Below are 13,902 nucleotides of genomic sequence, written 5' to 3'. Positions count from 1 at the left end.
CGTTTGAAGCACCAAGTCAAACCTATCTTATGGAGGATGAATTTTGTATAAATGCTCTCACTCAACTCTCCCAATTGTCATCCCATTCATACTCAATTATCTACACACTCTGTCTACTATGTCTTTCTCCCAAGATTATTACTGCTATCCCATCTTCACTTCCTACAGGAATGACGTGCCCCTCACTCCTGAGCTAGGTATTATTGAAGCCAGCCATGTCCGTGATTTGTACTATGTCTATGCTAATCGCCACAATGACCACTACTCCCCATACTCTGAGAATCATCCAGACCCCCTAGAACGTCGTATTCATGCCATGCCTGACATTGAGGTCTTCCTAATGGATGATGACCATCCCCCTCAATGGTTCTTAGGCATTGACCTTACTCATGCATTGCACGGGGCCTACACCCATGCACTTTGTGTCTTTGGCGAAGCTGTCCAACCTGCTGGATGGAATTGTTGCAAGCCCTGGGCAAATTACAACTATGCAACTGAGCTTGTCAAGATTGGTTTTCCGTACATCCCGCGTCCCATTTGTTTCAAAGAGGACGTCTATCACTTCCCTGCCGATTCCTTCCACAAGCTCCAGCAACAAGTACATCACAACAACTTCTACGCGATTTGCCTCAATGCTCTGTCAATTATTATCACTGCTACTAAACAGATGGAGTATAGTAACATAGCCCATGTTGGGTATATTCGCGGCTCCCCCGCCTGCGTTTCGGCGCATCGTTTTTGGTGCCGTTTACATGGTCACCCAGTAGTTGAACACTCCAAAGACAATCTGTCCGACGCAGGTAAGATTTGTAGTATAACACAACATAATCGTACTCAGCTCACCAGGGTATCAATCGCAGGATTCCCTGTCAACGGATACGACGGCGACGACGAAGCACTGGGACCGATTACTCCGCCGCCTGAGAACGTTCCGCCGCCCCAGTTGGTGGACTTTGCGGAAGTCCCCTTTGACTACGCCGCCTGGGGACTTCCCCCTCGAGAATCTTCCAAGCAACCCAAAACGGCTTACCTGGGTTACCAGAACGGCGATTTGTTTACGGCTCCGGAATACGCCCCGTTGCACGCTGCCAACAAAGCAGGCGAATTCCCCGCTCTGGAGCACGCCCACAGCCACGAGTTCGACATCGCTGCCCTCACGCAGCAACTCTCATTGGTTGCCGTCGCGCAGAGCGTTGAATCCGTCTCCCCCGGGTTCGGTAACGACTTCGTCGCTTCTGTTTGGGAGTGGCCGGGAGAACCAAACCCCGTCGTCGACTTGGGACCACCTGAATGGCCCACCGTACCGCAGCAGCATACGCCGCCGTTCTTGTGGGAAGACCACTGGCACAAGGTTCACGCTCGCAACCTAGAGCTAGGCAACAACCAGGGCGTCGACATCGGCGGAGGGCTCGAAATCGACTCGGAACATATCATTCGCCCCCTCTCCGTCGTCACTAGCTAAGCCAGCAACATGCCTTGCCTGTACATATTACATCTAAATGTTCTCCGCGTCTCAATTCCTGTATTCTGCGACCATTAATGCTCTACTCGCGAATCTGACCGTTTTTGACTCGTCTAAATAATCGTCGCTAAGAATTCGACCCTTATTCGTGTGAACGTCCCACCACACTTAGTACCGATCGATAGCCACGATCCGATAGATATTGATAGCACTTTTAACTAAGTCAAAAGCCTCGGATTTGACCCTGTAATAATTACAACAAGTAAATACCTTGCACCAGCTGTAGACTCAGAGCGGGTGACTAAGCCTTAAGCGCCCATGGCTCCGACTTTAAGACTTAGCAAATGAAGTAAAGGAATTTAACTCCTATTTCAAGGAGTATAATCAATTAGCATCAAACCTTTGATCAGGAAGCCATCTCTTGATAAGATAAGTCCAGATTGGGGGGGATATGTTATGGATATGACATTTCTTCTTTAATCTGTACTTATTTTATTAATTACACTAGTAATCTTTCAGTAAATAAGTGAGATAAAGATGCGAACTAAGGTTTTCAAGGTCCCTCTATCCAATAGTGACCTTTACAAAACCTACAAACCTCAGGAATACCCTTAATATGCAATGTCTTTCGCATATATGCTGTTTTCTCACTCATTTAAATATATATAAATTCAGCTGAGTAGATAAACAGTAACAAGTAATATTTCTCTTGTTTGTAGTATTTATTATTCAAGATTCTATCTTGTGGCTACACACAGAAATATTCAGGGTCCCCCCTGTCGCATAGGCAAGTGCTCCGGCGCTTAATCAGCCCTTAAGCGCCGACGCACTAAATGCGCCTTTTCTCCATCACCCGGGCATCCCACACTGCCGAATCGCTTGCGCTTAGGTGCGCATGTTTGCGCGCTCCAGAACGCTGGGTCAAACTCCCAAAACGGACAACATTTGGTAGAGTTATGCCCCATTTACTGTAAGTACCCAATGCAGAGGTATCCTACCTTTGGGACTGTTTACTCCAAGGATGAAACACTTAGCCTTGGGACATCTAAGGACCCACACAGGTAAATAATGCCTTGGGGCAAACATTGCCTTGGGGCAAATATTAGGATCTGTTGTTTGTTTACTATGTACCAAAGTATTGGCTCCCTCAAGTGTTTCAGTTGCCACCTGTACCTCCTGTACCCCCTCTTGGTATCAATCATGTATATACTTGTTTGTGCGCCTTCTCAGGGTATAAAAGGACCCTGTGAAGACGCTTCTAATGCATCCATTTATCCACTCTTATATATTGACATATACACACAAGCCTTTAACAGCTTATCTGCGCATTTACTTTAGTGATTGACTCACTGTAAATAGCATAGGAGGTTATTCGGCGCACTAAGACCATAGGCCAGTCCCAACAGACACAGGGTAACCTATTAGTGTACTTACTGCAACCCTGTGCCCCTTGACTGTCACAGTTGTTGAGTTCAACATTGAGTATAGTGCAACAATACTGTAAGGATTGTTGTGATTGAGTGATAGTGTTTCAATCCACCATACCCCTTATATTGTAGATAGCTTTATCTACAATATCTCATAAATCCTAGATATATTTTAGGTAAACCCCATAAGTCTTAAGTCTTACTTAAGCATATATAAGTCCCATACTTATTAGGCAAATCCTATAAATCCTGTACATTAGTCAGGTAATCCTCTTACTTAAGGTACTATCCTAGAGACCTTAAGTATACATACCCTTGGTCACTTAGGCTTAAGTAACATTAGTCTAAGGTACTATACATAACCAACCACCTGCACTTCATAGTTGCTAGACTATTTGTTAGGAGTTGTTATTCCTGATAATCTAGCCTATATTGTGCATATATTCTGTGCATATATTCTGATTCTTAATACTAGTTCTTAGTTATTCTCATATACATTTTGTATATAGAAATTCTTTCTTACTCCTGTACTTACACAACTCTTAACAGCACTTGCAGCCAGTGGTGACTAAGTAGAAACCACGTAAGGCGGTGGCAAGCTATCCTACAACAACAACCAGCTATACTACAATGACCAAGGCCGTAAGGGCGTTGGCAAACTATCTAAGTACAATGAGGAAGCCGCTTAAGGCAGCGTAAGCTAAGTGACTAAGTAGTGGTTGCTGGGCTGTAAGGCCCTCGTACAGTGTGGGATGCAACAAGAGGTAATTGACCTGGGTGTTACCATGGTTGGTTGGCCTCCTTATATATTCTACAAGAGAGCTAATTACAAATACAATAAGTCAAATACCTAATCCAATAAGAACCCTGCTCCGCAGTTGGCCTTACTCATGCATACGTGTCACTGACGTGTTATGATGACGTCATAGGTGGAGGTGGCTACATGTGCTGAGTAAGCGCAGATGGGGACATGGCTTGGCGCTTAGCGTATGATATAAGCGCTGAAGTCACGTGATTGAAAATGTTGTTTGTTCAACTTTGTTTAAATTCAAGAAAATGGGAATAAATTCCCTGGTATCAGGTGTGTCTATGACACCACCAAGGATAAATCCCCAAGGAGCTTGAGGCTATCTTTGCGGCAGCCATCAAAATTGATAACACCCACTGCAAGAACAAGGAGAATTGCCCCAAGAAGCAGCCTGCTAAGTCCCTGGCCCCCATGGCCACCTCCACTTCCACCACTACCACCCACAGGGTCCAAATATCCAAGGATCTGAATTACATCACACCAGAAGAAAGGGATTGTTGCTGTGCATCAGGCCTCTGTGTCAAATGTGGTCAAAAGGCCCATGGCATAAAACAGAGCCCCCACAGATGGAAGGCCACCATCAAGGAGACTGCCAAGGTGGCCAAGGACTCAGAATTGGGAAAAGATTGAAGTCAAGGACTGCTGCCAAGCCCCCAACTCCCAAAATGGACTGTTGTTGTACACCACTGTAAGGTGGGTACTTGCTAATGGATTGGGCGCTTGTGGCTGTACTACTAGTACACTGCTTATGTAATCTACTTATCTAAGGCTATACTACAACGCTTAAGGCGTCCTACTGGTAACTTCTGACAGCAAAGGGGCCTGAGGCCTGGGAGGTGTGGTAAGTGAATATAGGGGGTAAGCGTAACTACTGCTACTGAGGGCTGGCTACTTAGCTGGCTGACTACCTTCTCTAATGAGTAAGAGACAAGGTAAAATTGACTTGGGGTTTCCAAGTGATTCTCCTGCAGTATATATATGCAAAGGGGCGCTATCTACATGGTCTGTGCGCGTGAGAAAGGAAGTACATGAAGGAAATAAGAAGTATGCTGCGGGCTGCGCAGAAGCATGGATTTCTCCTTAGCACCCTTGGCACAGCATCTTGGTGCGGCATTGTTATAGAGTAGGGTTTTAGGGACTATGTAATTAAGTACAGAATATAGTAAAGTGATTAATAGATCAATTATATATGGATATAAAAGGCAATGAGCTAGCTATATAAAGGTAAATTAGGTTAGTAATCAGGGTGATCCCTACACTTAACAAGTAATCAAGCAATTACTGTAGATGCAGGTGGTTGGTTATGCTTATACCTATAGTATGAAAGTTAGTATTAAGTCTTAGTTACCTACTATAATTTATCTGGATTTGTTAGTAATTTATTTGACTGAGACCGCACTCAGTTAAGGTGTATATGCTGCTCTCAAGGCCTTAAACTCCCCCAACTGACTTACTCAAGAGGTTCAGGGTTGCCCTAGAGCCTTTCCTAGCTACCCCGTATCAGTTGGGACCTTGCTAGAGGCTATATGCGCCAAGAGGCCTTACAGGTTAAGTTCAGTGAGCTTAAGAGGCTAAGAAAGCAAAATAAGACACTCTAAACTAAGTTAAGAAGATCTAATAGATCTTCAAGTTCACACAAGGGGTAAGAATGGGATGAAAAGAAGTTGTATTCAAAGGGTCTCCCTCAAGGGCTTTATATACCCCAGAGGGAGAACAAATAACTATATACATGATGTACAAAAGAGGAAGTTACATGAGAGGTACAGTCTGAGCTATTTGATACATCAAGACCAATTAGTCCCAATAAGTCCTAGTGGGATAGACTCAAGGCTATTTACAGAATGCTCTAGAGCATACATGACTAACTTACATTAGTGTGAATGCTAAAAATAACCTTGAGGCAAGGTAGGATCTCATAGAAAAAGCTAGAAACTTAAATGGTTAGTATCTCCATCAATTTGGCTCAGAATCAGACGATTCCTTTTTGGGAACTGAGATGCCGGAGCCTCCGACCTATTGGTATTTGTCCGCATAGTAATATGCCTATTTCCCGCCAAGATATTGGCGTTGGCGCGCCCTGCCAACCTTTGGCGCTTATTTGCAATGACTAAGCGCCGGCGCTTGCATGCTTACTTGCACTTGTTCTATTGTTACAACCTCCTTACTTATACCATTGGAATCGCACGATTTTTCTATTATTTTTAGTATTTTTTACGGACTTGATACCTTCTGTTTTTTGATCACGTGATCTCGGCGCTTATTATGCCGAGATGCCGCGCCAAGATGCCGTGCCAAGGGCGCTTAGGAGAAATCCACGCTTCTGCGCAGCCTGCAGCAGGCTTCTCATTTGTCTTCTATACTTCTTTCTCTCACGCGCACAGACCATGTAAATAGTGTGCCTTGCCTATATAAACAGCAGGAAAATTGCTTGGAGACACCAAGTTGATTTTACCTTGTCTCATACCATTGAGGAGGACCTTCAGCCAGCTAAGTAGCCGGCCCCCAAGTAGTACAGAAGTTAACCCCCTTGTTGCGCTCACCACACCTCCCAGGCCTAAGGCCCCTCCATCTCCAGTAGTTAGTAGAAGTCCACCTTACGTGGCATTAGTATAGCCTAGTTAGTTAGTTAGATACACCTTGTCAGTAGTAGTACGGCCGTAAGCGCCCGCCCACTAGCAAGTACCCAACCTTACAGTTGGCGTACAACATTGTAAAATCAACTTTCTGTAGGCTTTTATTGACAACAAGAGGACCTTCAGTACTAGCACGAGGGAAATCACGTGAACGGACTTGCCTTTTGCTATTAATAATCAAACTAGCGTTGGTCCCACGTAGTACCAAATTGCTATAAGGCTGACAGGCTCTGATTGCCCGCATACCACAAGTTTTGCCGGAACTCTGCAAGTAGCGCTCCTAGACAGCTGAAACACCCGCTTGCAAAAAACCCGCACATATCACAATTGCCAGATCTGCTGATTTGCTGTAGGGATTGTCCAACGCTAGGTGCTTGACGCAAGGAGTTAGCAAATAACATCTTGCGCAAAAACTGCTCATAAGTCCTGTATCAGGCAACCCATTCCCCCACGCCGTTTCACAATTCCATCCACACGCTCTGGCGTCCCACACCCATACTCCCGTCCTCCCAGTTGCTCCTCTCAACGTTCCGTGGCAACCCACTCCCAACCACCCTCTCGCGGCCCATCACCCCCTCCGCAACACTTGCCCGGAATGGAACCGGAGCTGACCACTGCCGCTCTCCTCAAGGCTATCCTCAACCTCACCAACCAAGTCGGGTCCTTGCAGGCCCAAATATCATCCCAAGGCCAACAGCTTGCAGAGCTCAAAGCCATATGCAAGGAAACCAACAACCTCGTTGGTGACAAAGACCAGGGCGGAGCCCAAACCAAGCCTGGCCCATCAACTGGGCCTGTCACCCCTCCTACCCACTCAGGGGGGGAAGCCCACACTCCAGGCACGGTTAGGCCTGGACTCAAAGCCCCATTCCGCCCCTCAAGAGGAACAGGCTTTGACTCAGAGGACGAGGAAACAAGGCCCCCCAAAAAGGAGCCTCAGGGAACGCCTAGAAGGCACTTGGGATCTCTCACCCCCTTTGACGCAGGGTCCAGCATAAAACAACCCAAGATGGATCTCCCCGACCCCTATAAGGGTGACACCAGGGGACAAAAAGCCACTCAGTGGCTTGATCAAATGATGCTATGGGTAGCTCTCCATCGCAATCAGTTTGACAAGGAAGAGCAGATGGTTGTGTGGATTTTATACCACATGACAGACAAGGCTGCCAACTGGGCCCTCCCCATCATTGGGAACATCATCAAGGGTGAGGGAAACCCTCCTACCACCATCCAGGCCCTAACGGCCAAATTCAAGGAGGCCTTTGCTGATCCCAACGCCAAACAGGCCGCCGCCAGAAAAATTGCGGCTCTCTCCCAATCCACCACCACCTCCAAGTACATCATGGAGTTCCGCAATCTCATGGCGGAGCTAGACTGGAACAAGGAGGCCTATATTGCACAGTTCACGCGGGGCCTCCACTGGAAGGTCAAGGAACTGCTGTCTACCAAGGATAGCATCCCTGATGATCTCAAAGCCATCTTTGCGGCGGCAATTAAAATTGACAACATCCGCCGCAAAAATGAGGAAAACTGGCCAAAGAAGGTTCCTGCCAAGTCCCCGGCCACCACGGCCACCACTTCCGCTATCACCACTAGGGTCCGCCTATCAGAAGACCCAAACTATGTCACTCCGGAAGAACGGGACCGCCGCCGCGCGTCTGGACTTTGTGTCAAATGCGGCCAAAAGGGGCACGGCATCAAACAATGCCCCAATGGTTGGAAAGCTACCATCAAGGAGGTAGCCAAGGTAGCCAATGACGAGTCGGGAAAAGAGTAAAACCAAGGATTACCGTCAAACCCTTGGTTACAAAGAATGCGCCTATAGAATCTGCTGTTTCTGAATTCGTATCTATTGCTCTTGATTCAAATAAACGCCCTCTTCTATACATCGATTTAATAGCGCAAAACTTCCCAACGGCCCCCATCAAAACCCTGATAGATTCCAGAGCAACATCCAATTTTATTTCCCCTTCCATTGTCAAAAAGTACAAAATCCCAAAAACCCAACTTGAAAATCCACAAGTTGTGAGAATGTTAGATGGTACAATTTCACAGACTGGTTGCATATGGCACCAGGTTCATCTTGCGGTCTTGGCCAATGGCCATACACACTCCATTCCCTTCCTTGTCTGCCCAATTGGCAACACTCCGGCTATCTTAGGCATGACTTGGCTCACATCAGAATCCCCCCTTATAGATTGGCACCAAGGATCAGTCACATTCCCCAAACAAGTACAAATTGCCTCCAAAGAGGAAGCAGACCCGGACCCCTTAGTAGATCTACCCTCTCAATATCATGAATTTGCCAAGGTATTTGGAGAAGAGGAGTTCAAAGTCCTACCTCCACACAGGGAATACAACATATCCATAGATCTTGTCCCGGACGCCAAGCTTTCCCCTGGCCCCATCTACGGTATGACGGATGCGGAATCTAAGGCACTGAAGCAGCACATTGATGAGGAATTGGCAACGGGCAAGATTTGCCCCAGCACCTCATCTGCCGGCGCTCCAGTCATGTTTGTAAAAAAGGCAGATGGATTGCTAAGACTGGTAGTTGACTACAGGAAGCTAAATGACGTCACGCACAAAAACATTTACCCGCTTCCTAGGCAGGACGGCCTCATGGCCAAACTCAGACATGCCAAAATCTTCACCAAATTGGACTTGCGCTGGGGATACAATAATGTTTGGATCAAGGAAGGCAATGAATGGAAAACGGCCTTCAGAACCAAATATGGCTTATTCAAATACTTAGTCATGCCATTTGGTCTCACAAACGCCCCTGCCGCTTTCCAACATTTCATGAACAACTTGTTCAGGGACCTGATAGACGTGAACATAGTGATCTACCTAGACAACATCCTAATCTTCACAGACAAACCGGAGGAACATCCAAACCACGTGAAAGAAGTCCTGTCCCGCCTAATGAGGAACCAACTGTTCTGCAAGCTGTCTAAATGCCACTTCCATGTTACCACGGTTGATTATCTAGGCATTGTGATCTCCCCTGCCGGATTTTCCATGGATCAGAAGAAGGTCAAGGCCATCACGTCATGGCCCACTCCCAGGACAGTCAAACAAGTCCAGGCCTTCTTAGGATTTGTGAACTATCTCCGTCGCTTCATCCCCAATTTCAGTTCTGTAGCGCGCCCCTTACACCATCTTACAAAGAAGGAGACCCCCTGGTCATGGGGGAAACCAGAGGAGGATGCATTCCAGGAACTGAAATCCCTTGTCACCCAGTCACCGGTCTTGGTCCACTCTAACCCTGAACTTCCTTACTACCTGGAAACAGATGCATCCGGGGTAGCCATGGGAGCAATTCTTAGCCAAAGAGGGGAAGACAACCGCTTACACCCGGTGGCTTACATGTCTAAATCCTTCTCCGGCGCCAAGGCTAATTATGACACCCATGATAAGGAGCTCCTGGCCATAATAAAAGCATTAGAAGAGTGGCGGATTTTCCTAGAGGCAACGGACAGACCAATCCAGGTTTTCACAGATCATAGAAACCTGGAATATTGGATGCAGGCACGGACATTTAACAGAAGGCACGCGCGCTGGCGGATCTTCCTGAGCAACTTCAACTTTGAGATACACTATCACCCAGGAAAGCAGTCAGGAAAACCAGACGCCCTGTCCAGAAGGTTGGTGTCGTACACCACTGTAAGGTGGGTACACGCTGGTGAGGGCGGGCGCTTGTGGCCATACTACTACACAGGTTTATGTAATCTTAACTATCTAAGGCTATCTACTACTGACTAAGCCGCGTAAGGCGACAATTATCTATCTACTGGTAACGCGAGGGGGCCTTAGGCCTGGAGGTGTGATAGGTAAAGGTAGGGGGGTGGTGCGTTAGCAGAACTACTGGGGGGCCGGCTACTTAGCTGGCTGGTGCCTCCTCAATGGGTATGAGACAAGGTAAAATTGACTTGGGGTCTCCAAGTGATTTCCCTGCTGTATATATAGACAAAGGCGCACTATCTACATGGTCTGTGCGCGTGAGAAAAGAAGTACATGGTGGGAAAAGGAAGCGTGCTGCGGGCTGCGCAGAGGCGTGGATTTCTCCTAAGCGCCCTTGGCACGGCATCTCGGCGCGGCATCTCGGCATAATAAGCGCCGAGGTCACGTGATCGAAAAACAAAAGATATAGAGTCCGTAAAAAATACTAAAAATAATAGAAAAAACAGGCGATTCTAATGGTATAATCAAGGGGTTTGTAACATTGCCCCCCCTTAAAGGCTCTTGGCGGCGTCACAAGCCTTTCTGAGTTTGGCTTGGTTAAAGCGCTTGATCTCTTCCTGGCTGTGTTCCAATAGCTCCTCTGGCTCCCATGAGTTATCCTCTGGACCGTAACCTTTCCATTTGATCAAATAAAACCATTTTCCCCGTTGGCGTTTAGAGTCAATGATTTGTTCGACCTCGTATTCTTCCTCCCCTTCTATTGTTTCAGGAGGGGGTTGTTCTGGGAACGGCTGACTTGGTGACTCGTGTGCCTTTGATAGTAATCCCACGTAGAATACATCGTGGATTTTCAGGGTTTCGGGGAGTTCTAGGCGGTAGGCATGGCTGGATATTTTCTCTGTAACCTTGAATGGACCTAGTCGTTTGGGGTCTAGCTTATTGGAGTTCGTCCTAAGTTCTATGTTCTTTCCATCTAGCCAGACTTTTTTGCCTATGGAGTATTCCGGTATCATCCCTGTTGATTTGGTCATGCGTTCTTTTGTCATTCTCAGTGCTGACTCTGCTTCCTTCCATTCCTGGGCCAAGGTATCGGCTACAAGGTCTGCTTCTGGAACATTCGCAGGAACGTTAGACGGATTCATGATGGGGTTTCTTCCATAAACCAATTCAAAAGGGGTTCTTCCGGTTGCAGAGTGCTTTGCGTTATTATAGGCATATTCCGCTAGTGGCAACCAGGTGGCCCAATCTGAGTGGTCGGCGGCAACATATGATCTGAGGTAGAACTCAATGAACTGGTTCACCCTCTCTGTTTGTCCGTCCGATTCCGGGTGGTAGGCTGATGAAAAGGCTGGTTTTACTCCGAGGCGTTGATAGAGTGCCCTTAGGAACTTTCCCGTAAACGTCGTCCCCCTGTCTGAAATTGTTTTGACTGGTAACCCATGGAGTTTCCACACATGTGAGATGAATAAATCCGCTAGGCCTTTAGATGTAACCTTCTTGGTAGTTGGGATGAAGTGCCCGAATTTGGAGAAGGAATCGATGACTACCAAGATTGCGTCATGGCCTTTTGACTTTGGGAATCCCGTGATAAAATCATAGGAAATTGTGTGGAATGGGTAGGGGGGAACTTCCAGAGGTTTGAGGGCAATGACCGGGGCGTGTGCTTGGCGGTTGGCCTGGCATGTGGGGCAGCATTCCACCCATTCTTTGGAGGATGATTTCATGCCTGGCCACCAGTAGTTGCAACTTAGAAGTTCAAGGGTCCTCTGTTGACCTGGGTGACCGGCTAGTGGTGAGTTGTGGAATTCCCTCAGCAACCGTTCTTTCAGGGATTCCGAGTCTGGGACAACTAGTTTCCCTCGGTACCATAGGAGGTCCTCTTCCCAATCGTAGTCTCTGTAAGCTTTCCGAATGGAGGGAGGTGCATTGTCCGCATCTTCTGTGAGAAATTGGATAATGGGCTCAAGGGACGGGTCTTCCCTAAGCTTGGTGCGGATTTCCGTGACAATTTCCAGTTCTTCTTCTGACGTGTTGGCAAAGACTTCTGCGGGGAGCATGACTTCTGGTTCCAAGGGGTTGTCAACATAGTCTGCTCGTCTGGACAATGCATCTGGTTTACCCGACTGTTTCCCTGGTCGATAGTGGATTTTGAAGTTAAAGTCGCTCAAGAATATGCGCCATCGGGCATGCCTGCGATTGAAGGTTCTGGCCTGCATCCAATATTCCAAATTTTGATGATCCGTGAACACCTGTATGGGTTTGTCCGTTGCTTCTAGGAAGATACGCCACTCCTCTAGGGCCTTGATGATGGCTAGGAGTTCCTTGTCATGGGTGTCGTAATTGGCCTCAGCACCAGAGAAGGATTTCGACATATAGGCTACTGGGTGTAAACGGTTATCCTCCCCTCTTTGACTAAGGATTGCTCCCATGGCTACCCCTGACGCGTCTGTTTCAAGATAGTAGGGGAGACCAGGGTTGGAATGGATAAGCACTGGCAACCGTGTAACTAGACGTTTCAACTCCTGGAATGCTTCCTCTTCTGGGTTACCCCATGACCAGGGGGTTTCCTTTTTGGTGAGGTTGTGGAGGGGGCGTGCGACCAAGCTGAAATTGGGGATGAACCGTCTAAGATAGTTGACAAATCCTAGAAATGCCTGAACCTGTTTGACCGTTTTGGGAGTGGGCCAGGTTGTGACCGCTTCTATTTTCTTCTGGTCCATTGAGAACCCAGCAGGAGAGATAACAATGCCTAAGTAATTGACCGTAGTCACATGGAAATGACACTTCGAGAGTTTGCAGAAGAGTTGGTTTGCCATTAACCTGGATAGTACTTCCCTCACATGGGCTGGATGTTCTTCTGGGTTCTCTGAGAAGATCAAGATGTTGTCCAAATAGATGACCACTGTGACGTCAATGAGGTCCCTAAACAAGTTGTTCATGAAATGCTGGAACGCTGCGGGGGCATTGGTAAGACCAAAGGGCATAACTAGGTATTCAAACAGGCCATATTTGGTTCTGAAGGCCGTTTTCCATTCGTCACCTTCCTTGATTTGAACGTTATTATACCCCCAGCGTAAGTCCAATTTAGTGAAGATCTTGGCATGTCTGAGTTTAGCCATAAGATTGTCCTGTCTTGGTAAGGGGTATACGTTCTTATGGGTGACGTCATTCAGCTTTCTATAATCAACAACTAGCCTGAGGGACCCATCTGCCTTTTTTACAAACATGACCGGGGCGCCTGCTGAGGAGGTACTAGGGCGGATTTTGCCTGTTGCCAGCTCCTCGTCAATGTGTTGTTTCAGCGCCCTAGATTCTGCATCGGTCATGCCATAAATAGGTCCTGGTGAGAGTTTGGCGTCAGGAAGTAGGTCAATGGAAATGTCATATTCCCTGTGGGGGGGAAGGACCTTAAATTCTTCTTTGCCAAATACTCTTGCAAACTCATGGTATTGGGTTGGGAGGTCTGCCAAGGGGTCAGGATCCGCTTCTTCCTCAGAGGCAATTTGAACTTGTTCTGGGAATGTGACAAGACCCTGTTGCCAGTCAATCAGGGGGGATTCCGATGTGAGCCAGGTCATGCCAAGGATAGCCGGTGTGTTGCCTATGGGGCAAACAAGGAAGGGAATGTGGTGGAGGTGGCCATTGGCCAAGACCGCGAGTTGAACCTGGTGCCATATGCGACCAGTCTGAGATATGGTACCATCTAACATCCTCACTACTCGTGGATTTTTGAGTAGGGTTTTTGGGATTTTCAGTTTTTCTACCAGAGTGGGGGATATAAAGTTGGAGGTGGCGCTGGAGTCAATGAGAGTTTTGATAGGGTCCGTTGGGTAGTCACGCAGTATCATGTCAAGGAAGAGTAAGGGTTTCTTGTTTGAGTCCATAGCA

The 13,902-nt window shown here is 47.3% G+C and overlaps 4 protein-coding genes across 4 annotated transcripts; 3 read left to right on the top strand and 1 right to left on the bottom strand.

Annotated features, from left to right (window-relative positions):
• Window positions 1-118: 118 nt before the first annotated feature.
• RhiXN_12254 (uncharacterized protein) lies at window positions 119-1,462 on the top strand (the record flags this gene model as incomplete). Its single annotated transcript, XM_043332069.1, has 2 exons — window positions 119-800; window positions 861-1,462. The coding sequence occupies 2 exons, from the start codon at window positions 119-121 to the stop codon at window positions 1,460-1,462; spliced, it is 1,284 nt and encodes a 427-aa protein (XP_043186830.1).
• A 2,483-nt stretch (window positions 1,463-3,945) lies between these two features.
• On the top strand, window positions 3,946-4,327 carry RhiXN_12253 (Retrotransposon-derived protein PEG10; the record flags this gene model as incomplete). The annotated part of the gene is made up of 2 exons (XM_043332068.1): window positions 3,946-3,970; window positions 4,032-4,327. 2 exons carry the CDS (start codon window positions 3,946-3,948, stop codon window positions 4,325-4,327), a joined length of 321 nt encoding a protein of 106 aa, XP_043186829.1.
• A 2,598-nt stretch (window positions 4,328-6,925) lies between these two features.
• Window positions 6,926-10,061, top strand: RhiXN_12252 (Retrotransposable element Tf2 protein; the record flags this gene model as incomplete). Its single annotated transcript, XM_043332067.1, has 3 exons — window positions 6,926-8,077; window positions 8,143-10,001; window positions 10,052-10,061. The coding sequence occupies 3 exons, from the start codon at window positions 6,926-6,928 to the stop codon at window positions 10,059-10,061; spliced, it is 3,021 nt and encodes a 1,006-aa protein (XP_043186828.1).
• Window positions 10,062-10,565: 504 nt separating this feature from the next.
• On the bottom strand, window positions 10,566-13,898 carry RhiXN_12251 (Retrotransposable element Tf2 protein; the record flags this gene model as incomplete). Its single annotated transcript, XM_043332066.1, has 1 exon — window positions 10,566-13,898. One exon carries the CDS (start codon window positions 13,896-13,898, stop codon window positions 10,566-10,568), a length of 3,333 nt encoding a protein of 1,110 aa, XP_043186827.1.
• Window positions 13,899-13,902: the final 4 nt, after the last annotated feature.

The sequence above is a fragment of the Rhizoctonia solani genome, chromosome 15, assembly GCF_016906535.1.
Source record: "Rhizoctonia solani chromosome 15, complete sequence".
In the NCBI taxonomy this organism is placed as follows: Eukaryota; Fungi; Basidiomycota; class Agaricomycetes; order Cantharellales; family Ceratobasidiaceae; genus Rhizoctonia; species Rhizoctonia solani.
The sequence above is the reverse complement of the archived record's forward strand: the minus strand, read 5'-3'. Positions and strand labels throughout refer to the sequence as shown.